The sequence below is a fragment of the Heterocephalus glaber genome, unplaced genomic scaffold, assembly GCF_053883595.1.
Source record: "Heterocephalus glaber isolate CG9 unplaced genomic scaffold, H.glaber_assembly_v1.0 deba00001745, whole genome shotgun sequence".
NCBI lineage: Eukaryota > Metazoa > Chordata > Mammalia > Rodentia > Bathyergidae > Heterocephalus > Heterocephalus glaber.
In genome coordinates this window covers 3296957-3323471 of record NW_028258451.1, presented here as the reverse complement: position 1 = coordinate 3323471, position 26515 = coordinate 3296957, and the positions used below count along the sequence as shown (strand labels likewise).

Sequence of the window (26515 nt, the reverse complement as noted above, 5' to 3'; positions counted from 1 at the left end):
TACAAATCATACATTGTTGGTATAATAACTTGATAATGGGTAAAAGCATGAAGCCTGAAGAGATGGATTTGGGGCTTCTTTGGATCTTCTCTTCTTTGGATCTGGGGGTGAAATCAGGGCTGTAGGGCCTTGTAAGTATCAAGGCAGAAGTGTCCCTATGGTCAGATAGCCCAGGGCACCAGAATCATTTCCTTTACTGGGACTTGGACTCTAAGGATTTTGTCATTGTGGAGGAGAGGGTAGGTCTCAGAGAATGGGAACTGGAGTTTTCAGAGAAATCTGGGACAGCTGTAGAATAGCCCTTCTGAAGTCCACAAAGCTACGGGAGTTGATGCGGCTTCCAAGCCCTGTGAATGGATTCTCTGGGGATTTTGACTGCCCACCCACTCCCAAATTCTATTCCCTGGCTTTTATGGTAGGCGAGTCAGAGTGAAGGCCACCCTGAGCTAACGAAGGCTGAGTTACATGAATTAGAAACCAAAAAAGTAAAATGCATGGCACAGTGTATCTGCCTATACACTTGGGAGACTGAGGCAGGAGTATTGCAAATTTAAGCCCAGCCCAAGCAATTTAGTGACTTAATGTTGTGCCAAAGCAGAGCAGCTCAGTGCTATCGCCTAGTGTTATGGCTCAGTGTCACAGCTAAGTGGCACTGCTCAGAGGCAGGGCTGAGTGTTGCAGCTCAGAGTTGCAGCCAAGTGCTATAGCTTGGAAGGCTCACAGCTGAGCCTTACAGCTCAGTTTGTCAGCTCTGGAACACAGCTCTTGTAATTTGAAGACTCAAGAATTAGATGGTCAGTAGAAGAGGTGGAGAAAAAAAACCTTTATTACACTGAGAGGTGAGCTCAGAGGAGTCAGTGCTCTACCAGAAATGAGAGCCTCCTTATATAGGGATCTACAGGGTAGGCGAGTATGCTTAATGAAGCAGGGGGGTAGAGTCACAGAATATTCATGAAACATGTCGTGTGATCATGCTCACTGAAGCAGGTGGGTAGAGATACAGAACATTCCTGAAACACATGCCTTGTGAGCATGCTCACTGAAGCAGGGGGCGGAGTTACAGAACATTTCTGAGAGGGGGCAGGCTTAACAGAACCTTCCTGAAAGGTCAGTTCAGACAGTCACCATTTTGATACGTTGGGCAGGAGCCCAGCAACACCAACTTACATTTCCAAAACGAAACATTCTGTGGAAAAAAAAAAAAAAGCAAGGCAAGGGCCTGTCTTATTGTATAGCACTTCTCTTATCATTTGTAGTCCCTGTATAAAAATTTTAAAAAGACTGGGAATATAGCTCAGTACAAAGGCTCTGGGTTCAATCAGCACAAAAAATTAAAAATAAACCACGGCAGGCATCTCTGTATGCTTGCCCTTTCATGACAACCCTCAGATGAGCCACAAAGGAGGGATGAGGGTGGCCTTGGTAAAGATTGCTTCATTGGTACATATAGATTTGTTTCTTTCTGCAGTCAGTGTTTCCCTCAGATTCTCCAAGAATGGGTAAGAAATCTAAGCCTTAGGTTTGTTCTGAGCTGCTGTCTCCAGACAGAGTGTCCTTGAGGATGTGTCAGCCTGACTAATGCCTTTTAGTGCTTTGATGTGGACTATTCCTGGCAGTGGTGACTGAAGGGAGGAAGAAATGCCCCATGAGCCTTCTCACAGTGTCAGGTCCATTCCTCTTCCTGTGCACCCCTTAGATGCCTCAACACACGACTGTCCCTGTTCTCTGGTTCTTCTGCATACTTGGCCTCATGCCTGATATCCTCCACCATCTCTACTAAACCATCTTGTCCTAGATCTTCTCACCAACCTCTCTGCTACCCCAGTGTCTTCTCAACTGTCCTGTCCCTAGATCTTCCCATCAGGCATTTCTTGTTTTGGTCCAGAGGACGGGTAGAGCTTTGGATTGGGTCTTAGCTGGTTTAAGAGATTTGAATACCACTATGGATTTTCTGAACATTAGTCATGCTGCTGTAGCTCTCTAGACAAAGCATCCTCATACCAGAGTGTGAAGATTTAGTGACAGTTATGGGACTGAGATGAGCAACATCTGGGTTCTGTGACTCCTGTGTCCTGGTGTCTCCCCAGTGCTGGGATTCTGAGGTCTTGACCCACTGGGGCCAACTAGAGAGGGGATTCTGAAAGCCACTCTCTTCTAAGTATGTCCTCTTGTAGGTCTAGTCTTAGCTGTTTCCTGTGTGGTATACACTTTGGAACAATAGAAGACAAGTGTAAGCACTGTGACCTGGTCCTGGTCAATGAGGCTGTGACCCAGAGGGTGGTGGGTGCCAGCACTGGTAATGAGAACCAGGGACAGAGAGGAAGAGGTGGGTAATGGAGGCAACAGGAAAGCATTTGGAGAGACCACTGTGCTTTTGGATGTGGTCTGAGGTGGAGGCTGGTGACCTCCACCAGTGGGTTGGGTGGTGGTAGTGCTGTATTCCAGGGACTCTGGCTGCAGGACAGTGTGATTCTGATACATGAGGGGATCCAACTGACTTGTGTCCTCCAGAGACTTGTGTGTGTGAGTATAGCCTACTACTGAAGAGCATAACTCCTTCATTCAACTTTGATCAGGCTCCTCTGAGCCCTCTGCTTGATAAGATCTCACTTTGAGCTACCCTCTTTGTTCTTGTAGGAGCCACTTTAAGCAAGGGTCCTGCTGAGTCTATGTAGCAAAAGCCCCCACCCCCAGTGTTCAAGCACCCTTGGTATCTGCTTGTGAAGAAGGAAACTGTGAGGACCTCAAACAGACCACTCAACATGAAGATAGGGGCAAAAAGTGGCTTTTAATACTGGCAGCTCAGTGAGTGACTCCAGTCAGTCTCAAGAGCCCTAAATAGAAGTTTGCACTTCTTTATATACCTATTTTTACATCTACAAAGCTTAATTCCATTGGCGTTTCCCTGGGAATATAACAAGCAGGATTTACACAAAGCGGAGCAGCAGAGAGGGGTAGAGCAGAGTTCTGGCAGGACTTTCTGAATGCATTACATTCCTTTGGTGGCAGATTACAGAAGTGCCATGGTTATTCAGGTACATTCTACAAAGAGCATAGTTACCAGCATAGTTGCCTGATAACACGGTTAACTCATAGTTGCCTGATAGCACAGTTAACCCATAGTTGCCCAATTCTGTATTCCTCTCTCAATTGAATCCTCATCCCCTACCTTTGCTATCTTAGCTCCCTAGCCTGCCTCAAGAAGAATTCTGTTGAGTTGATCCATAATTTCTTATGTATTGACTCCCATTGTGCTGCTTGGTTATTTTATTGACTGGGAATTGAACTAAGGGGCTTTGCACTGCGCTATATTCCCAACCTTTTATTTATTTTATTTTTAAGTTTTGAGCCAAAGTCTTGCAAAGTAGCAAAGACTAGGCTTGAACTTGTGACCTCCTGCCTCAGTCACCCAGAGAGCTGGGATTATGGGCATGTGCCGTCATGCCCGGCTACACTTCCCTTCCTTGTTTCTTTAGACCTATAAATTTCCTTACTCTGAACCATTTGTTCCCTTGTCCAAAAAGTTAATAATCCTAACAAGAAAGAGGGAGTAAGGGAGAAAAGGAAGGATAGAGGGAAGTACAGAAAGGGAAGAGAGGAAGGAAGGAGAAAGAAAAACCTCTTGGTCTTGGTCTATTTTGTGAATAGACATGGTCCACTCAGCATGGTGTTGTCTGGGCATTCACACAGTCCTGAATTCCAGAACTATTCAATTAAATCTTATTAATGAGCAGCCATTCATGAAAAATACCAGAAAAAGTAAGGCAGAGATGCTCATCACCTGGACTACCTCTGTCCCTTGGTTGGCCAAGGAGATGTTCCCTTTTAGCAACAAGTCCAGAGCCTAAGAATGTGTGGAACTTTACATGGGGGTGGTGGGACAGTGTGAACTGTGGTCATCATGCTCCTACTTCCTGCTGATCCAAACCTTTCTTTGGATTCATTGAGGCCTAACATCTCAAAGGGAAGGAGGGAGGGGGGGGGAGTTTTGTAATGCAGATAAGTGAGTGACCTGTGAGTCTTATAGGAGACATGAGGAAAGATGATGGGGTGAAGGGTAAATTTATCTTAGTCTCATCTTGGAATAAATACATAAGAGCAAACTGATCCCAGGTAAGGCAGGAGAATCACAAATTCAAGTCCCACCTCAATGTCTTGAAATAAAAAATTTAAAAAGGGCTGTACTGCAAAGAAAGAGAGGACAGTTTGAGAATGGCTTTTCAGGAAAAGTTACCTAATACTCGACAGCAAGACAAAGAGATGAGCTGGGCTAGGTGGTGCTCTCTGTCTCTTTCTAATATACCCAACAAATTTTTAATTATGTACTGAAAATAAATTACAGGAAACAACATTAAAATGCAACAGAGAATGAGTCCTAATAAACATTCCCATGGAATGCCCTTGGGGAGGTGAGACTGCAGTGCTCAAGGAAGAGAAATAGCACAAATATATCCAAAGCTTCAAATTGTGCACTCACATACTGACATGAGCCACAAACACTCCTTTCACAGGAGCTGTACTTATTAGCCCACCACAGAACCAGATTTTGCCATAAACTGCAAAACTTTTAATACAAAATTGTGTTTATGTATTCATAATTCATATGCATGCCCTAGCTGTGATTTTAGAAAATAAAAGCTACACACTGTACAGACACTTAACTCATAGCTGTAGGCAACAGTTTTGGATGGAATTTCTCCCCAGTAAAATTAATGGCATATTTTATGTACATGAAGGCTAACCTGCAAAAAGACAGTTCAGATTTTCCCAGATACGCATCTCCTTTTAGGGCAGGTTAATAAATTTTAAAAGGCAAGACAAATGTACACCTCAGAATTACTTTCTCAGCTATGAGAGTTGTCATGTAATTTTTGTGAAGTTTCTGACACATGGATTTATGTAATACTGGTATTGAAGGCAGTAAAGCAATCTATATTTTTAATGTAGTGACTCAATAAAGGCTTCATTGTCATTCTGATCTGATTCTTGGTACAGTGATTCATAAATTCTCTAAAAATTAAAATTTCAGTGGGACACTGTTAAAGAGACTAAATAGATTTCTTAAAATATTTCCATAAAATATCCTTTTACATAAGACAAATTTCACTAACATTAGATTAAGTAAAAAGAAAAAAAGAATTAAACATGGCACAAATGTGCATGATAAACTAATGCTCCTCAGCCAATCTCCAGGTCTAAGGAGCCATTAAAAGAATGCTTAAAACCAACAACAATTTCACACTCTGTGGCAGCCATCTGTGAAGCCAGTTATACTAAACTACTTCTACAGTTGATTGTAAACTTTGATTTATTTTTATTTGAGTTCTCATTTTATAGAAAGCATGAAAAAGGGAGAGTGGAGTCCATGAGGAGATGAATTGTCAGTCTGTCATTAATCTGGCTTGATGAGATACCTGGTCAGTCAGGCTTGCTTTGATAGACTTTGTTACAGACTGCCTTATGTTTCTCTCCATCAAATTATCACCCAGGGGCTTCAATACCTGTGGTATGAGAAATGTGTGAAACAGACAAAAACATGAGGTAAAAAATGAGTGATATATAAAAATAGATATAAAAATTCAATTCAAAGCAATGACAAAAAAACCCAGGAATGTGAGAAATAAAGATGCTTCTCCCAAAAGAAAAGTTACGATGTTACAAATTATGCAATTAGACATATGCAACAAAAATTACTTTCCTCTTATTCAAACCACTTACAAATCCTATGAGATGGATGTACAATTCCATACCCTATATGCAGCATCAAATCTGGTGTGTATACAGCATTTATGCAGACCGGCCCAGATGGTCCTGCTTATTGTCCTACATGTATAAATGTGAACACTTCAGATAGAGAAAAAAGTTAAAAATACTGTCTAAGTTTTCTTCTTGCTATTGTTGGATGACAGTCTCCGTAGCTGGGCTGATGAAAGAGCACGATGAGCCATTTGATGGCTGGTAACTTAAAACAGTTTGGAAAACACCTAAAACATGGAGTGATTTGTTAGGAGAATGACTCAAAGTGCCTTGAAGCTAAAGAGTTAAGACGACAAGAATTTAAGACTTTGTAGGTTTCTCATCTTCCTGGAACTCCTCTGAAGCAAAAGAAAAGAAAAGAAAAGAGAAATGCAAAGAAATTTAGACAAGGTTTGTTGACACAGTGCAGATCTCTAAGGATCCCCTTGCCTCAACTACACTATTATGAAAATAATTTTACACACCTTAGAGTCTTCCATTTAATTGTTCTGTAATAATGGGACCTCTAAAATCTTAGAATCAATGCTGAACAGATGAGTATATTTCAAAAGAAGACATTGTAGAATTACTGAAATTCATGCTGCAGAAAATTAGTCATGATTCAAAATTTTAAAGTACATCATATTTTTTTCAAAAAGTGAGGTGGAGATGGCTTTTAATTCATCTTCTATTAGAAATTACGAGGGCCGGGGATTTAGCTCAGTGGTGCCGCCACCTGCCCTGCAAGCGCAAGGACCCAAGTTCGATCCCCGATACCAAAAAAAAGAAAAAAAAAGAAATTACGAAAGGACCACAAAATAGTGAGGTTTTTAAAAGATAAAAATGTTAACTTAACAAATATCCAAATATAAACTTCCAAGTTAGATGTTAATAAATACAGCATTTCTCTAAAGAGAAAAGACAAAATCCAAAATAATCGGTCAATTTATAATGTCATGTGATATTATTACAAGAAAAGTCAATATTCAGTCAACTTTCTTCAAAAATGCCCTACCTCTTCAGTCTTTGAATTTAAATCCAAAACAAATATGGACCTGCAAATCCTAAACCTTTAAGTAAGGTAAATACCTCACCACTCCAGAAACAGCATGTGAAAATGCCTCTTATATGGATTCCTCATCAGTAATAACTACTGCTTTCATTCTGATCCTTGATACTCAGGTATTTCACAATGACCATTTTAATGACATCCTCAGTTCCACTTAAATGAAATTATCCGTACATGGGCAATTCCAAAACACAGCTGTTCCCGAGTGACCCGCGCTGTGGGGGCTGCGTGAGATCGTTCCGGGTGGGCCGGACTACTGCTGCTACTCCGTGACGGTCGCGCCATGGTGGATGAGGAGCTGGAGGCGCCGAGGAAGCAGAGGGTGGCCGAGCTGCGGGCAAAACACGGGGATCCTAATGATGCAGCACAACAGGAAGCAAAGCACAGGGAAGCAGAAGTGAGAAACAGTATCTTAGCGCAAGTTCTGGATCAATCAGCCCGGGTCAGGCTAAGTAACTTAGCACTTGTAAAGCCTGAAAAAACGAAAGCAGTAGAGAATTACCTTATACAGATGGTAAAGTATGGACAGCTAAGTGGGAAGGTCTCAGAACAAGGTTTAATAGAAATCCTTGAAGAAGTAAGCCAACAAGCAGAAAAGAAAACAGTTAAATTCAACAGAAGAGAAGTAATGGACTCTGATGAAGATGATGATTACTGAACAAAAATGTTTACAGACTGACACTTAATGGAACAATTTTAGGGCAGAAGTTAAAATCTGTTTAAATGTTTACTTTGTATGGTCTATATGCCTCCTAAAAATAAACTTGTTATGCAAAATAAAGTTGTTTTAGTATCACACACAAAAAAACGAAACAGCTGTTCCCACAGTGTTCCAGCAATCTGATCAATCATTGTTCCAATTTCTCTGAACTCCCCAGAGTATTTAACATAGGCCCAAGTACAAAGTGATGTCAGTGCTAACCCCATGACAAGGTTACACAAGACAGCTATAGAGTTTAGACCAATGAAGCCAGTCAGTCCTGAGATTATATACATTGCAAACATGACCACAAATAGCGTGGCAGGGGTATGAGCAGCATAGAAGATATTTTTGCCATCATTGTGCTTTATAAAATTTGCATAGGTTTCTTCAATTTCAGCTTCAAGATGGTCCTTATAATGATGGCAGAACTCATCTCCACCCATTTTTTTCACAGAATGAAACTATATAATGGCCACTTCCTTGAGATCCAGGTGTTTTTGCTTCAGGTCTGAAGGTGCAATGTAAGGGTTGTCCCTACCACATACCTGTTCCATACTTCTGCAATAGCTATCTCATGCTTCTGCTACTGCAGCAAGATTATTAGCTTCAGCTGTTGCCTGAAGCATGGACTTTGGATGTGGAAGTTCCTCTCCTTGATAAATTTTAATGTAAGTCTTAAAATATTCTACAAGATCTCTACAAGTGACTTTAGATCCACTTATCTCTTTTTCTACCAAATTTTCAGAGGCAAGCAGCAATGGAACTAGATTTTGAAGCTGTCGTTTAAATTCTTCATCAGTATCTTTCAATCTCCCATCAAAACTAGGATTAGTTGCAACTTTAAGACCAGGATGTGGCAAAAGGAAGCAACCCAGATTTGAGAAACAATTATGAACGTGCTTCCTTACATTCTGTAGCTCTTCATGTTGGTTTTGTTTTACCTGCAATCTCTTTTCAAGAAATTGTTTTCCACCTTCTAAACCATATGAATGTCCGTAAGGATAACTCCAATCTCTAATCAAAAACATTAATGTCTGAGATGGTTTCTGATAGATTTCTTCCACAGCAAACCTTCCATATTCTGTAAATAATTGCAAGTGTTGACATCATCTTCTTGAATATTCTGAGACAAATTATAACCTGGACCGAACTAGTCATAGTGCTTTCACAGTCTTTGGTAGCTGACTGGCTATCAAAGGCACCCTGGGTATCCATTAGCAGCACAGCCAGTTTTGTTCCATTAGGTCTGTCAGTCACAAATACTTCATTCCAAACTTGTATGCCTATTGTTTCTCTTTCACAACCACCTCGCCATGTAAAGCCAGTCAGTGGTTCATTGTTTCCACCAATCCAACTTTGAGAATCCTTGTTATACATATATCTAAGCATGAAGTCCAGTAGAAATGATTTTCCTTTACGAAAAGCTCCTGCCATGGACACCACAGCCATGTTAAGATCTCATATGTAGTCCTGTAGCAAAATCTGCTCCAAAGCTTCTTCATCAAGCTTCAAGTTATGATCATCTTCATGAGCAAGAACAATTTGTACTGCACATGGTTTCTTCCTGACCTCATCAGAGTTTACTAGGTCATCATCTTCATAATCCTCACCTTGGGAGGTCGTGGACAAGACGTGGTTCACCTTGGTGCTGGGGTTGCTGGTCTGCCGCTGGCGCTTCAGCCCCTGGTGCGGCTGTTGCCTTCCTCGGTGGCACTCTCTTGGAATCCCAGAACTTTGGGAGGCTGCAGCAGAAGAGCTGTAAGTTCAAGCCCAGCTTGAGGAACTTAGCAATGGAGGAAGACTCTATCTCAAAATTAAAAATATTAGTGGGATATGTAGGGAGCCGAGGGTCTTCAGAGACTTCCTGTGTTCGGCTCCTGACCTCTAGTAACTCAGGTGCCAAGGCAGCAGCCCGGAGAGCTCAGTGTTCCAGACCCTAACTGCAGCATCGCCGGCTGGCCTTGAGAATGCCCTACTCTGTACATTCTCAACAGAATGCAAGAGCTTGTTCTTCCTGAAACCACCCCTGAAATTGTATAAAATAAATACTCTGAGCAGGCACTGGGCCACGGTCTCCCCACCAGAGGGCTGCATCCCCCTCACCCCAGCTTTCTACATGTATGTTTGCACGCTTTTCCCTGTCTCCCATCACCCCACCCAGGTCTCAGGTTCTCCACCTGTGCTGGTCACAGCAGGGATATAGCTCAGTATGAAGGCCCCGAGTTCAATCTTCAGTGCCACGAAAAACAAACCAAATCAACAACAACAACAACAACAACAACAAAACAATACAACACAAAAATCCCCAAAGGCAGGATTGTCCCTTGTGTGGTCAGCTGTTTCAACAGAAGAGGGCTGGAGCTTTCTCTAGGCCCACCTCTCTGATAGAGTTCAATATTGTTATATTGTTGTAAGTTTCCTTTTCTCTTGGGTAAACCCCAGAGACTCTGATGTTGGCCCATATCATGTCTGTGTTTAACTTTGTACCATACTAAGTTCCTTTCCAAAGTACCCACTCCTTTTTGTTGTCCTACTAGCAATAAATGAGTGTTCCCATTGCTCTGTGTCCTTGCCAGCACTTGGTTCACCAATTTCATTTTATTTTAGTTCTTCCGACATGTATGGAGGCCATGGAAGGAATTTTAACCAGTGAAAGGGCAGTAATTTTGATAATTTTTTGTATTAGCATTAGGTGAGTTATGATGCAGTAACAAATGTCCGTAAATGTCTGAGGCTCCCAGCACCAAGGTGCCTGTCTGTTATGGACTGGATGCTGCCTAATTCCATGCTGCCCTCAATCCAGGGCTCAGATGGTCTCCTCCTCCTATCTGGGCATTGCTGGCCTCCTGGCAGAAGAAAGAACAGACATATCCAAAGACTTAAGACCTTCTACCCTGGCCTGGCATGGTGGTGCATGCCTGACTTCCCAGCACTTGGGGGGCTGAGGCAGGAGGATCGCTGTGAGTTTGAGGACAGCCTGGGCTACGTGGTGAGACCTTGTCTCAAAAAAACAAAAACAAAAAAACAAATAAATAAGACAAAAGCTTCTACCCAGCCAGGTATGCTGGTGCATGCCTTTAGTCCCAGCACTCTGGGAGGCTGAGGCAGGAAGATCACAAATTCAAGCCCAGTCCAGGCAACCTAGTGAGCTAGCAAGTCCCTGTCTCAATTTAAAACTTAAGGGTTGGGGATGTAGCTCAGTGCAAATCCCTGGATTCAATCTTCACTACGGAAAAGACAATGCTTTTACCCAGAAGTTGCACACATTTCCACCCACCTTTCATTCCAAAAGCAAGACATGTCTGAAGTCACTGGGGCAGGGATGTGTCATCCTTCCTTGGGGTCAGGCAGCAGATATTCTGACCATTTCACAGGTTATAAGTATTATGTTTTTGCATGGCAATCATGTTGTAATTAATGGCTCCTTGTCACCTCCCTGATTCTGTCTCTATCTTCTCCTTGGTTGCTCTTCTCTGTCACAATGACAGCAAGTCATTCCTCAAATGATCCAGACCTTTTCTTATGTCCTGGCTTCTTTTATGGCTTTGCCTCTGTGGAAATCTCCTTCTCCAATGCCTGTGGGCTCTGTTGTGCCAAGCAAGCCAATAAATCACCAAACACTGGGACCAACGACAAAGTTAAACTGAAAGGAGTTTATTCACGTGCGTGGACTCCACTCCCTAAGCAAAGTGAAGCCCTGAGTCCAGGAACAGCACAGTTTATATAGGGTGTCATAGCAGCATAGCTTTTATAGGTGTTATTTTAGGAAGAGAAGTTCAAGGGGAGGTTAACATGTTTTTGACTAGTTGCAAAAGTATTTTTTCACAACTCAGCTATCTCGCTGTGTCAGGTTAGGGCAATTTACAGTAAAGGGAGGCACCAGGCACTATCTCTTTCCGAGAAGCGATGAAGCAAGTTTACAGAAGCAGAACAAGAAGTTACAAAAACATCTACTTTATAAGGGGAGGGGCATGAGGGGAGTTTATCTACAGGCCAAGATGGCGTCTCTTGGGTTTATCCTGGTCTCACAGGCTCTGTCTGGACCTCTAGGTCATCACTTTGGCAGTGAGGCTGCCCTGGTCTGCACTGACAAACTGCAGCTGCTTTTGAGCTGTGTGCATGTACACACACACACACACACACACACACACACACACGCACGTGCACACACACACTTCCTCCAGCTTCATTCTTGTCCAAAGCATCGACTGCCGTCAAATCTGTTATGCTTTTTGCTTATTTACACCCCCTGCTGAATGGTGAGCACCTTGTTCTGTTCTCAGTGAGTCCCCAGCCCCCAGAATACTGCAGCAGCTACTCAGTGTCTTTGTATAGTGGATCCTTGACTTATGAACTCGATCAGTTCCCGAGGGCTGCTTGTAACTAAGTCAATACAGCTGAGATCTGGATGTTTACTTGGGTACATGCTATAGATAACAAGAGCCAGATGAATCTTCCATTAACCTAATTAACCCAAGTTGTTGGCATGTCAGGCCGGTCATAACTTGAGGGCCCACTGTACATTTGTTCAACTAAAAGAGTGCCACGAAGGTAAACAAGCTCAGGAAATCTGCAGCTACAACTTTAGCTCTGTCTTTCTTGTTTTCTGATTCTAAAGTTATCCCTGGACTTTACAGTTAGGTATGAACCTGAAAAATAGCATCCAGAATCTCATCTGTCATGAGCAATCATCATTAATGTCTTGAAATGTGTCCTCCAGTTTGTTTATTCAATTGAGAAACATTTTATGAGTGTCACAGATTCTGGCAGATTGGCCCCTGGTAGGGATTAAGTGTTGGCCTTGTGGACAGTGTGCTCCACTCCTGGAGCTGACCAGATCAAGATGGATATGGATCCAGTGATGAGGATATTAGTGTGTGAGCCACTCGAGGGACACAGACATCGTAACAGAAGGCTGGGTTTTGAGAGGAGTTGGGAAACTCACTGAGTCAGGAGGCAGGGGCATCCCACACAGAGAACAATGTGCACTGATGCAGGAGGGGCACAAGGGCATCAGGGAGCACGCAGCGAGGGGATCGGGACATGCAGAGCCTGGTAGACTTCAGGTTATGCCTGGTGAGCACAGAAGAGCATCTGGGATTTGGGAACACAGGGGCAGGAGGCAGTCAGATGAACAGCACTGGCTGAAGAGTGGTGAGGAGAGCCGGGGTGGGCGATGTGCTGGCTGAAGGGGAGGCTTCAGGGAGGAGAGCACCCTTTCCAGCAAATCCGCACCAGGCAGGACCAGTGAAGCCACTTTGTGGGTGCAAATATCACAAGGTCAGAGTCCAAGCTGCCTTTGTGAAGTAAAAGAGCCACACTCACAAGAGCAGCACCTAAGACCTGAGAGATAAACCGGTTAACATTAGCAGCCAAGTTGCTAAAAGAAGAACACAAGAAGAAGAATGGAAGAAAACAAGTGTTTGAGTATATGGTTGTTGTCTAGGTTTGGGTAACCAAAGGAACCCAGCAGAATGGTCATTTCTGGTAAAGTGAATTCAATATTTAAATTAGAATTTTGAAGAGCCCAGTGTGGTGGTGCATGCCTGTAATCCTAGCCCTCAGGCCGAGGTGGAAGGATCTCTAAGAGTTGGAGGCCAGCCTGAACTACATAGCCAGACTCTGTCTCAAAGCCCCCTCCAAAGAAAATGATTTTAAATATACGATTCAGTGGTTTTTAGTATGTTCACAAGATTGTGCAACAATCACTCTCTAATTCCAGAATTCTCTCTCTCTCTCTCTCTCTCTTTTTTTGCACTGGAAATTGAACTCAGGGCCTGGTGCTCACCAGGCAGGTGCTGTGCCTCTGCGTTACATGCCCTGCCCTCCAGGATGTTTTTGTTACTCCCCAGGCCCTTTCTCTCCAGCCTCAGGTGGCTACTACTAGCCTTTCTGTCTCTGGATTGCCACCTACGGACATTCCAGGCCAGGGAAGCCGTGGAACATGTGGGCCTCTGTTGGAGCCTGTATCAGTGCTTTGTTCTTTGTGGCAGAATATTTCATCATGTCGCTATACTACATTTTGTCCATTTATTGGGATGATGAACATTTGGATTGTTTCCACTTTTGGCTATTTCGAGTAATGAAGTTATAAAAATTCATAATATAACGGGGCAGGGTTTTAGCTCAGTGGTGCCACTGCCTGCCTCGCAAGCGAAAGGTCCTGAGTTCCACCCCTGATACAAAAAAAAAACCCAATCCATAATATTTTGCAGTAGTGAAGACTGAACCCAAATCCTTTGCACTGAGCTACATGTTGTAAGAAAAAGAAACATAAAGTGGTCCATTTTTGGAGATAAAGTAGTTAAACCCTGAGCAAAGAATTACAGGCAGTTTTCTGTCTGACAGAGTTCATGCATTTGGAAAGGCTCTGGGCAAGCAGGACCCTGAGGGAAAGATAGAAGTACCTAGTAAGAGACCCTTGGTAGAAGTAGGCATGAGCATAGAAATCACAGTGTGGTCCAAGGTAGCCCGAAACATCTACTTTTAAGTCCCCAAATAATGAATAGACAATACTGTGAAGAAATCCAAACTCAAATTGGCAGGGGGGACTCATAGGCATTGTTTGGGAAGATTGTACCTCCCATAGTTCTCAGCCAATAGAAAATGGGGGGAGAAACCTGCGTGTTAGGGTTATAAATTGTTTTCTGTGACCACTCTGTGTGTGCCTGTCCACCTGACACCCAGGCTCGCAAGACTGACTGCACTGAAACCTCGCTTTTACTGTTCTTCCTTCTTCTGGAATTCATTTTTTGAGGAGTCTGGATATGTGAACATTTCTCACAGTGCTCATCCCTTTTTAAATTTTTTATTTTGAGGTAGGATCTCACGTAGCTGCCCAGGCTCAACTTGAACTTGTGGTCCTCCTGCCTCAGTCTTCCAGACTGCTAGGGTCACAAGCCTGTGTCACCATATCCAGATGTGGATGTTTTCAGTGCTCCTGGGCAGATCCCTAGGACTGGAATGAAGGCTCTATGTTAGCTTTTGCAGAACTGCTGCTGGACTTGTCACGCCAGCTTACATTCCTACCAGCAGTGTGTGAGCATTCTAACTTCTTCATGTCCTTACCAATGCTTTAAAACAACAACAACAACAACAACAAACCTTTGTGAGCCAGGCATGGTGGTGCATGCCTGTGATCCCAGAACTCAGGAGGCTGAGGCAGAAGGATTGCCAGGGGTTTTGAGGCTGGCTTGGGCTACATAGTGAGTTCAAGGCCAGCCTGGGCCACGTAGTGACTCTGTCTCAAAAAAACCAAGAAAAAAATCAAACAAACAAACAAACTCAAAAACAGTCCTTCATGCTTATAGTCATCCTACTGGTATGAAGTGATATGGTTTTGTGAACATTTTGAAATAGTTAAAATCTAGTGTTCATATCTCATACCAGGGCTCAGCAAACTTTTCTGTAAGAGAAGATGATATTTTAGGTTGTACACATGATCTTATAACTTGGCACCCTGCCAGTCATTTTTGTCAGTCTTATCCAGAGATCCAGTGGGTGGCCCCTAAGGGGGGTGCACATCTTTTAAAGTCAGAAAGCCTGATTTATTTCTGTGCTTCTTAGTTCCCTGTCATCCTGACACCACTTTTCTGTTTGTGCCAGCTTTTTGTTTCTATTGGCATGGACCTGCCCTGAGCACATCTTTCCAATATCCTTAGTAAATGTAGTTGCTTTTTCTTCTACCTTCGGATGTACATTTGCAATTTTTTGCTCACCATACTCGAGAGCTTGGAGTCTTATTTCTCAGATCCATCACATGGTATCACCCTTGTGCTTACTTGCATATTGTCTACAGTGGCTTTTGCATGACAATTGTTGTGTAGTTCAGCAGCAACAGAGATCATGTGTTTACTCTCTTCATTTACTAGCAACTTTTCAGAAACATAGTTCATAGCGTGACAAGATTAAATAGCCTACGCCTTTCGGCTGGAACCGCTATCTTCCAGTAATTTGCCAAAATGACGAACACAAGGGGAAAGAGGAGGGGAACCCGGTATATGTTCTCTAGGCCTTTTAGAAAACATGGGGTTGTTCCTTTGGCCACATACATGTGGATCTACAAAAAGGGTGATATTGTAGACATCAAGGGAATGGGTGCTGTTCAAAAAGGAATGCCACACAAATGTTACCATGGCAAAACTGAAAGAGTCTACAGTGTTACCCAGCATGCTGCTGGCATTGTTGTAAACAAGCAGGTTAAGGGCAAGATACTTGCCAAGAGGATTAATGTTCGTAATGAGCATATTAAACACTCAAAGAGCCGAGATATCTTCCTGAAACGGGTCAAGGAAAATGATCAGAAAAAGAAGGAAGCCAAAGAGAAAGGTACCTGGGTTCAACTGAGCACCAGCCTGCCCCACCCAGAGAAGCACACTTTGTGAGAACCAGTGGGAAGGAGCCTGAGCTGTTGGAACTGATTCCTTAAGGATTCATGGCATAAACTGAGGATGTCGCTCTGCCACGCAGCACCTAATTAGTGGCTGAATGCCCTAAGCCCTACTTCAAAATAAAAAGTTATCCTGTGTTGTAAAAAAAAAAAGATTAAATAGCCTACACTTGGGGCAGTTGCCAGTTTCTGGGAGCAGCCAGAGGGTCAGGAAATTATGGAGTTGACCAGAAGAATCTGAGTAGTTGAACAGTGTGGTCCTTCCCTGGTTCTTTTGTTTTGTCTTGTTTTGTTTTTTGAGACAGGTTCTCACTATGTTGTTCAGTCTGGTCTTGAACTCAGAAATCTAGGCTGACCTTGAACTCATGATGATCCTCCTGCCTCAGCCTCCTGAGTGCTGGGATTACAGGCCTGTGACACTTCACTCAACCCTGCTCATTTTTAAGAAGGTCCCTATCCTTAGAATGTGTGTCCTAAAATATTTAGGAGTGAAGTGTCATATTTACTTTTAAATGGTTACGAACGTAAAGAAATATATGTACATACATACATACACATAAGTACATATACATAAACACAAGACATATACCCATACACATAAAAATAAAAATACATATCAGCACACATAAATAGACATATATATTTATACACACAATACACAGCACATATACATATATACAGTAATACAAATATGTATATATACACTATGCACACAAACATAACACTTACATATACATAATTGTGTTAGATATTGCATGTATTAACTGCTAAACCTAGGTGGGTGATGGGTGTCCATTACTCTCTTTTCAACTTTTCTTCTATAATATTTCAGAAACTTGTCAAAATAGGAAGTAAGCAGGAGAAATATAAAAGCCTCCTGTGATGTACTACATCAAGGATCAGAATTTGTTAACTTGGTGAAAAAGAACTCAATAAAAATTTTCTCAAAAGTGTTTAGAAAATGGTTTAAGTGTTCTAATGTACCTGGGGAAAATGTTGGCTTGTAAAATTAAGTCCTATGCAGACAGAAGGTACTTTTTTTAGGTGGTACTAGGAATTGAACTACATAGTCTGAACTACATAGTGGGACCCTGTCTCACAAGTGGAAAAAACAAAAGAGAGAGAGCAGAAAAGAAAATGAGCAGGACTTTCTTACTATCATCTGGAATTCCATCTCTTTTCAGATTTTTCCAATTGTCCCTAATAATAAAATAATCACTATTATTTTAGAGCCAAGTCTTTCTATGGCTGTTGCATCATTACACTGTTTTGTGTTGTTTTCCAGGTTTTTTTGGAAGTAATTAAGGGTCATAGGAAGATACACAGACAGGTAGAGAGAAGTGCTTAGGGCATTACTTGCCCCTACTTTGGGACTAAAGCGACTCTGGAGACCCTGACTCCATCACACAGCCCAGGAGGATGGTTCTCCAGGCACTGTCAGCCTGAGTCCCAGTCCATGAAGTCCCTGTAAGGAGAAGTACCTGGAAGTCTCACTAGCTTTCTGAGAGCCTCTGAGATTACCCTCTGTAGAATACCAGATTTCTGTTCTGGTCTCTAGCACAGCGGGGAAGAAAGCAGAAACCACTGGGTGACGAGAAAGCAGAATGGCTACAGTTAATTTATCCCAGGAAGCAGCAGCATCAGCTTGGAGGAGAGAATGTACCTTGCTTTGGGGTGGGGAGAGCACATCTCTGTAGAACAAGGAAACCCTGGGCAAATGTCTGATGAAGGGGACAACCTGTGAAGTATATTTATATCATTGGCCAAGGAGTCTGCTCACTCTGTGCGGGGTAAGGGCGGGTCCCTCTTAAAACTTTGCCACCTGTTCCCCTTCTGGAAGGCCAGCTCTCTTTGGTGGATATTCATCTTTTGTTAAGATTAAAAATTTCTAAGCGATTTTATTCTCTGTAAATGTCTTCATCCATCTTCATATTGTCTGCAGGTCTGTGTATGGTTAAAAAATTTATTTGGTGGGGTATGTGTGTACATGCATATGATTTTTTCAGATAATGTAATATATATGATGAAAATATGTGTAGGTGGCCAAGTGTGGTGGTGCACACCTGTAATCCCAGCGTCCTGGCTACAGGGGAGGCTGAGGCAGGCAGATCGAAAGTTCAGGTCTCACCTTGAAAACCTGAGTCTGTCCTAAAAAGAAAAAAATTTTAAAAGGTTGGGAATGTAACAAATGGTAGAGCGCCCCTGGGTTCAATTTGCAGTACTGCAAACAAACAAATTGTGTGTGTGCATGGATGTTCGACTAAAAATTTTCCCAGAGTAAAGATACTGTGCACTTTGTGCTGCTTTCATTCACACATTGTGCTTGAGGGATATGATCATAGTGTCTTTTTTATTCATTAAGTTTATTGGTACATTTTAGGTATACAATATGATGACATTCATCATTTGGAATTTGTACCTTTACATGATACATCTTGGTTCTTACTATTTTCCATTCCCCTGCCCTCCCTTCAACCCCTCCACTCCTCCCTATTTACAGAGACTTTGTTTCAATTTTTTCCTTTTCTCATATTTATTCCTTTCCCTTCTTTCCTTTCCCCTACTCTTCCTCCCTCCCCTTCCCCTTGAGACCTTTGTAATAGCTAAAACTTGGAATCAGCCCAAGTGCCCATCCACTGGAGAGTGGATAAAGAAGATGCATTTTTTTATAAAGTGGAGTACTACTCAGCCATAAAGAACGAGAAACTAGAGACATTTATAGCTAAATAGTGAAATAAAGACACACATGTGTAAATACTGAGTAGTTTCTCTGCTGTGAGAAACTAAAAGTATAAATAAGGATGAAAATGTAAAATAGATAATGTGAAATAGGAAGAAAAGATCATAGTCTTTCATATCCTTATAGGCACTCATTTTTGTTGATCTATACTATTGTCATGTCAATAAGCTATTATTTTCCCATCTACTCCCTTTTTGGTGGACATTCGGCCAGTGCTGGATAGCCAGCTGTTAGGAACAGCATTGCTGGGAACTATGTGTCTATGTCTCATAGCTGTGCAGCAAGAGTAAAATCGCTGTGTCACAGCAATGAAAAGGGTCAGGTAGTAGATACTGGCTTGGCCAGCTGTAATATTTAAACCCCACCATTAGTTCTAGCCATTTTTTCTATAAGTTCAAATATTTTCTCTCCCTACCTCAGCCTGGGAAGAAAAGATGAAATGGGAACTCTGGCTTAGAATTTTGCTCAGGAAGAGTCATCCTCCAATAGTGTGGGACTGGAAAGGTTCACTGGGATGATTCCTGCTCAGCTGCAATAGGAGAAGTCTGGGTGTGTGAGGGCCAGGCAGAAACGCTCCAGAGTCCAGGGCAGCAGGAGAGGCCCTCAGCTTCCTCAGGGGACCCAGAGGCTGGTAAAGGCTGTGGTTTCAGCTCCACGTGTGACTGTCAGAGGGGCCCTGGAGACGAGTGTGCTTGACAGAGTGTGACTAGACCTGTCAGCCAGGATGGTCTACCCAGCCTCCTTCATGGGAACTCATGGGACGTTTGCCTGAAAGACGCACCAGAAGTGGGATCTCCTGCAGCTGATCTGCACACCCAGTGGACAGGATGCAGCGGTCAGAGAAAGGCAGCCACAGGATGGAGAGGGGTGTGAGATGGTGTGTGGTGAGGGGGTGCCCTGGAGAACAGAGGAGCCCTAACTCTGGAAACAGGCACCATGACTGTGGCTAATGTGCATGATCCCTTAGAAGGGAATCTTCACCGGGCACCAGAGGACTCATGGTGGAGGAATACAGCCTGACTGTGCCTCACAGAATCCAGGCAAGAGTGGAGCCCTCCAAGTGTAATGAACATGGGAACACCTTCAGCACTGACCAGAGAGCACCCATGCAGGTGCAGTGCCTTGGATACATCTGGTTGGGAGGTCCTCCAGCCCCACTCTTCCTTGGTTCTGCATCATAGCACTCAGGCTGGAGAAAAACTTCAAATGTAGCGTGGGGCAGCCTTTCCTGGAGTCACACACTGTGCTATCCATCCAAGGTTCACCCAGGACAGAGCTCTGAGTATGAATCAAGTGTGGAAAGGGAGCATTCACACTAGAGAGACATCACCTAAGTTCATGGAGTTCAGAACTCTTTCAGCCACCATGGTCCTCTCACTGTGCATCAAAAAGTCTACCCTATAAGCGTGACACGGGTGCACAGCTCATCAGGTACCTCATCAGGTACAGGACTTGTGAGAAGCCATGTGGCTGCAACTCGAGTTTTCCAGGGCCACCATTAGCATCATCCAGTGCTAAAGGATTCATACTGGAGGGAAGCCCTGTGCATGGAATCTGGTGGCAAAGCTCTCCGGGACAGCTCTAGTGTGGCCAAGCTCAGAAGACGTGTGCTCGAGACCTCCCATAGGTGTGTACTGTGTGGGGAAGGAGCCCCTCTGCTGGAGTGGACGCCAGAGTTGGCACACTGGAGTGAACCCCAGGGTGATTCAGTTAAAAGGGCACAGTGACCCTCTGGTTCTTTTTATGCTGTCAGTGTCATAGACTTTATATCGAGGAGGACAGACTTGAAAATAAAAGCAATTCATCTCTCAGCCCTTGGAAGAGACTCTTGAGGCATTGTGTTTGTGAAAGAAATTAGAATTCTTCTACCACTGTTGGAAAGGAGCCTTAGAAGTATAGTAGGTATTTTTAAAACCTTCAGGTATTGTTTAATCTGTGCTAAACATGAGATGGTGTAACTTCACAGTGCAATATTTTGAATGTTGGTGACAGGAGAGACTTCCTTTTCATTGTGTTTCTTTCTCATGTTACAGGATGTACAAATATTTATTGAAAATCTGTTTAAAAAAATCAAAATCTGGGCTAAGATGGTGACTCCCATGGATTGCCTCATAGCCCGTAGAAGAGCTGAAGTCAATAAGCAACATGTAAGGTGTCAGAAATACTTGGAATTTGGACACTGGACTTATGAATGCACTGGAAAAAGAAAATACCTACATAGGCCATCAAGAACAGCAGAACTAAAAAAAGCTTTAAAAGAAAAAGAAAACAGGTTGTTATTACAGCAAAGCATTGGAGAAACTAATAGAGAAAGAAAGACCAAGAAAAAAAGGTCCAAGAGTGTAACTAGTTCCAGCAGCGATAGCAGTGACAGTTCAGCCAGTGACTCTTCATCAGGGAGCGAGGACACAGCTACCTCCTCCTCCGAGGACGGGGGCTCCGACGAGAGCTCCTCCTGCTGGTCCTCCTCAGCCGCCTCCTCCTGCTCCTCCTCGGACTCAGCCTCGGGCTCCAGCTCTCGCAGCAGCAGCAGGGAGAGCAGCTCTGAGGGTGAGCCACTGAAGAAGAAGAAGGAGAAGGAGGAGAAGGAGAGGGAGAGGGGAGGGGAGGGGGAGGGGGAGGGGGAGGGGGAGGAGGAGGAGGAGGAGGAGGAGGAGGAGGAGGTGGAGGAGGAGGAGGAAGAAGACGACATAGAATTTCTCATCCGTACTGGACCAGGGACCCAAAAACACCAACGTGATTCTTGGAAGAGAATTCAGACAGTGTTAAAGCCAAACAGATTAACTGTTCAAAATTTCCAGAGTTCAGAAGTTTCTAAGTGTTTCACATTGTGAGAGTATAAAGATAATAATAAGTTATATATAGAAAGACTTTTATTTGGAGGTGAATCTTGGTTTTTTTTTAATTTTTAAAATGTATCTCTAGAATTTAAAACTAAAATCTAGCAAATCGCCAGGCATGGTGGTGCATGCCTGTAATCCCAGCACTCGGGAGGCTGAGGCAGGGGGATTGCCATGAGTTCGAGGACAGCCTGGGCTATGCTATGTAGTAAGTTTGAGGCCAATCTGACAAATGAGTCCCTATCTCAAAAAAAAAGAAAATCCAGGGGCCGGGGATTTAGCTCAGTGGTTTTGCCACCTGCCTCGAAAATGCAAGGACCCGAGTTCGATCTCTGATACCAAAAAAAAAAAAAAAAAAAAAGAATCAGAAACATAAAAAAAAAAAAGCAAATCTGTTTTTGTAATGAGCACTATATTTTCTCCCTGTTAAATGAATGCCTTGCTTTATTATATGTTAATGGTATGTGTTGGACAGGTTTTCAAGATAAATCATCAGAACATCTGGCTGTGTTATTATGTGAGATTTAGTACATTGTTACTGCAAGCTTGGGAATTTTCCTACTGTTAAGAACTGTACTCTATTTTTATGTTGATGTTCAGAAAGTTATTCTATTTGTCCCGAATAAGAGTTCAAGGAATGTATTAATATATTTATAACTTTTGAATGTTATAATTTGCAAGTTGTTATGTTTCATCATTCATTTCCTTCTGGTTCCTTAAGTTCTTAGAGTTATCCTTTTCTGAGGAAAATCATTCTAGAGGAACCTAAATAGGGACAAAAAAAATCTGAAGCTAAGGAGTCTAGTCTTGGTAACTTTTTAAAAATTCAGCATATCAGAAAAGAAAGCAGCCATGTAAAAGGCTAATTTAGTAAAAGCACTCTAAATATCTTTGTGTCTTAACATGCTGTAAAAGGTACCATTCAAGGGGAGAAAAAGGAGGAAGAAAGGTACTTTTTACACAAAGTTAGGACATTGTTGGTTGCCTTTATTAAAAAGATTTTTAGCTGGGCGTGGTGGCACATGCCTGTAATCCCAGTACTCGGGAGGCAGAGGCAGGAGGATCGCCAGGAGTTCGAGGCCAGCCTGGGCTACATAGTGAATTCAGGGCCAGCCTAAACACAAAGCGAGACTTTGTCTCAAAAAAAAAGATTTTTGAAGCTTTCATAAAGATTACCTTTTGCCATTTTTACAATTATAGTATGACAGTTTGGTAACTGGTCGTATATGACAAGTCTACTGCATAAATGAACAGGTAGGGTTAATCTGCAGTGTTTATATAGTATGTATGCAGTTGAAATCTGACATGAAATGTTAAAAAGGAAACTCTGCACAGTGTTTCTCAAAAGTAAAATATTCTTGCTGTGAGACTGGTTTAACATCACATTATTCTGTGTTGCCTTTCAAACTTTTTGGAAAGAAGTATGTTTGTAGAATAACCTTGATTTGGGTTAAACATAGGCTCTTAAAGGTACAGATGTTGTCTTTTTTATATTTTTATGAGAAAGTAGTAGAAAGTTACTTTGGAAGGAAATGGGCTTCTACTTAAATGTTGAAATACATTATGTTGTGAATTTAAGAAGCCTGTAATTACCTGTGTGTTTTACAGAACCACCTGCTTTCAATTATTGTAAATAAACTTTCAAAGCATCATTTCAAAAGGCTCAGTAGAAATGTATTGCTTCCTAGGTAATTTTAATAGATTACTAATTAAATACGTGTTACAATGTTTATAGTCTCCATAAGGGCAATTTTAGTAGTTAAAGAAGTTGGAAGAGAAAAAATGTACACAGGCTGCGTCCCTTGCAATTAAATAAAACTCAGAGTTTGTGTTCACAGCTTCAAAAAAAAAATCAAAATCTGGGGCTGGAGATGTAGTTCAGTGATAGAGAGTTTGCCCAGCATGTGCTAGATCCCCAGTTGATCATTAACAAAAACAAATAAATAAAAGAATAGGATGAATGTGCAAAGCATTTAAACTGAAACTTTTGCTTTTTTGTATTGGGAGATTCAGTTACTATAGTAAGTTTGAAGTTTCAGTAATGTCTTGCTGAAATCCTAGCATGAAAAGAATGGAGTTTGGAATTAGTCAATATTTACAGGGAGTGATAATATAGAAAAACCTAAGACAATGTTCATCTTACTGTGGGAAGAAAACTCATTCTACAGACAGAACACGCTGTGCTCCATGAGGCAACTGGACAGCTGAATGTCCAGAGTACCCCTCTGATGGAGGTACAATGCAAATGGCCATGTTAAAATGATGAAAACAAACAGGAAAGGTTATTATCAGTAACAGTTTATTTTGTCCTTATCCCCTAAACAGTAGTGTGTAAGGGAATAGCACTTGGTACCTGTTATGGCTGTGTCTAGACGTGCCTCCAAAGCCTCAGGCAGTCATAGGTGGGACTTTTTCAGAGGTGGCTGGGTGTAGAGTGTGTGACTGATTCATGGTGCAGTGCTAGGCTCAAGGACACTAGCATTAAGGGTGTGAGCGCTGCCCGCCCTAAGTAGCCTGGATAGGCTAGAAGGGGCAGAAAGAGCTGTGCTCATCTCATGCTTGCTTTGCTGCCTTCTCCCTGCCATCTACCCTGACTTAGAGCCAGTTGATTATGAACTGAAACCTCTACAAACTTGTTAGCTAAATAAAGCTGTCCCCCTTTAACTTTGTGTGTTGGGTATTTTGTCTCAGCAATGAGAGAGAAGTAACTAAGACACTGTCTATCTTTCAGATTGTAAGAAACTACACGTGTCACTGGCCAGTGCACTGGTAGCACAACTCCAGGGCACTAGAGAATGAATTCAGGAGAGAACTCTGCCTGGGACCTTTGTCTGAGTACAACTCCACATTCAGGTTTTCAACAGATTTCTAGAAAAGAAGTTTGTAGACAGTCCCCAACCAACAATCCTTTGACTTGGTCATGCTTCAAATATGCTGTGGTGTGAATGTGTACTCATATGGTCATTCTATTTTTTACCATTGCTGTAGTATTTAATACCTTACATGAGGTAGACAACACTTCATTGTAAAATTGGCTTTGTGTTAGGTGATTCTGCCCACCTGCAAGCTCTGCTAAATGTTTTGAGCATGCTGAGTTTGATAAGCTATAATGTTTTTAGCAGGTTAGGGACATTACATGCATTTTTAATTTATGCCATTTCAAACTTAATGATGGGTTTATTGGGACATAATCGCATTGTACATCGAGGAGCGTGTGCATCTGGCAGTTATTTTTGACACACAACCCTGAAGACTTAACCATATTTCACTTACTCTAAAATATATCTTTTCACATTTGACCATTTCTGAAATCAGGTTAACCAATAGCACCATGACTTAACCTGGCAGCTTTCTGCTCTCAGTAGCACACGAAAGGTGTGTCATCAGTGATGCCTTGGATTTGATGACACAGCAGCACCAGGAGGAGGAACTGGTGAGATTGGTCCATTTGGGGACTCACCGACAGGTCTGTCTGAGCAGAGACGGTGAGTCTGTGCCCCCTGCGGTGTGGTCCATCCCACATTACTGCTTGTCCTGTATTACCCGGTTTCTTCTTGTGGTCTACATCAACCAGCATTGTTGCTATTTTATTATAGGACTGAAAACGTTCACAATGTGGAGGGAAGCAGAGAGCACAGAAGTGTTCGTAGGGACTTATGCTGCTTACATGGGGAACACTGTGTGGCCCATGAGCTTCTGTTGACATTCCTTTGTGATCAGTGTCATGAATTTGCACACCTATTTGTGTGTGCATTTTTGACTTTTGTTTATAAAACAATGTGCCTGATAGCTAATGGATACTCACTGAAATGATAAATCCCCATCTTCTTAGGAGGCTTTTGCAGGAACTCCAATCCCAGTAAAAGAGAAGAAATGTGTAAGGTTGCATAAACATGGACAAGGTTCATGGAAGTACTAGCATTAAGGACAGGAGTTCATCTTCTGACTGCATTCAGATTTGGGTCTACTTTGCCCACATTGTTTTCTCAGGTGGATTTCTGAGACTGTCTGTGCCTCAGTTCCTCACATACAAAATGTGGCTGAGTCCTGTCAGTAGGATCAAGGTGAGGTGTGCGCTGTGCCCGAGACATGACCATGTTCAGTGTGGACTGGCTGCTCGTCCATGCCTTCCACTGACATCACTGCTCTTTCATCGCAGCTTCCAAGGCAAGGTTCTGGTGGGTTGGTGCCATTGTCTTGGAGTGATGGGAAGGAGCTACATGTCCATGCCACAGCAGTCGGAAAGGGCCCGGTTCTGTGTGGGCTCCAGGGTCCTGGACCGAGGCCCACAAGGACTCTTTCCAGGCCACAGCTCCTCCCACTCACCCAGGCCTTCCTGAGGTACTGCCTCAGCAGCTGGCCTCTGAGAGGGCTGCCTCTGTGGGCAACGAGAGGAGGGAGACATCTGGCCTTGTGTGCCTTTTGGCCCCCATGGCCAGGAACCAGTGTGTCACGGGCAACCCGAGTTTGTGAAGCACGGCATGCCCTCATGTTCCCAAGGCTGTGCTCATCTCATCACATCCTCAGCCAGTGCCAGGGGCCTGCATGCCCACTGGCCTTTGGCACATTGCTGTCTTCCATCCACCAAGTCCTAGTGAGGGCTCTGGTGGTAGATTTTGTTGGCAGGAAAGCTGCTGACAGAGACTTGCACCCAGGGAGCTCAGTGTCCTCCCTTTCTTGACTGAGGTGGGAAGGCTGGGGGCCCTGAGGCTCTTCTCTTAGGGTGGGGAATTGGTCCCGGGACCCGAGAGGGTTGGCCGTGCTGCTGGACTGGTCTTGGAGGCTTGGACTGCCTCTTTTCTGTGCACTTTGTGCCACAGGCAAGAAGGTTGGCGCAGATGAGGGGACAAAGACAGTCTTGTGGCTCACAGGGGAAAGGAGAGGCTAAGATGCGCAGGGGTGGAGAGCAGGTGCCACACAGTCCCCAGAGGCCAGGCTCCACTTAGGCGGTGAGGCACCCCAGGGGCAGGAGTGGACTCTCCTGTGTCACTAGGCTGGGCTGAGGAGGGTCTTGCTCCTGGTCAACTGAACAGGCCTT

At 43.1% G+C, this 26515-nt stretch overlaps 1 protein-coding gene and 3 pseudogenes across 1 annotated transcript; 3 read left to right on the top strand and 1 right to left on the bottom strand.

Moving 5' to 3' along the window:
- The first annotated feature begins 155 nt into the window (after window positions 1-155).
- On the top strand, window positions 156-7647 carry LOC147821316 (programmed cell death protein 5 pseudogene; annotated as a pseudogene).
- On the bottom strand, window positions 7547-8630 carry LOC101712142 (atlastin-2 pseudogene; annotated as a pseudogene).
- Window positions 8631-15446: 6816 nt separating this feature from the next.
- On the top strand, window positions 15447-16020 carry LOC147821315 (large ribosomal subunit protein eL21 pseudogene; annotated as a pseudogene).
- Window positions 16021-20515: 4495 nt separating this feature from the next.
- On the top strand, window positions 20516-21228 carry LOC101712480 (uncharacterized; the record flags this gene model as incomplete). Its single annotated transcript, XM_087200916.1, has 1 exon — window positions 20516-21228. A coding segment is annotated over exon 1 (612 nt), but the record flags the coding sequence as incomplete, so codon positions are not given.
- Window positions 21229-26515: the final 5287 nt, after the last annotated feature.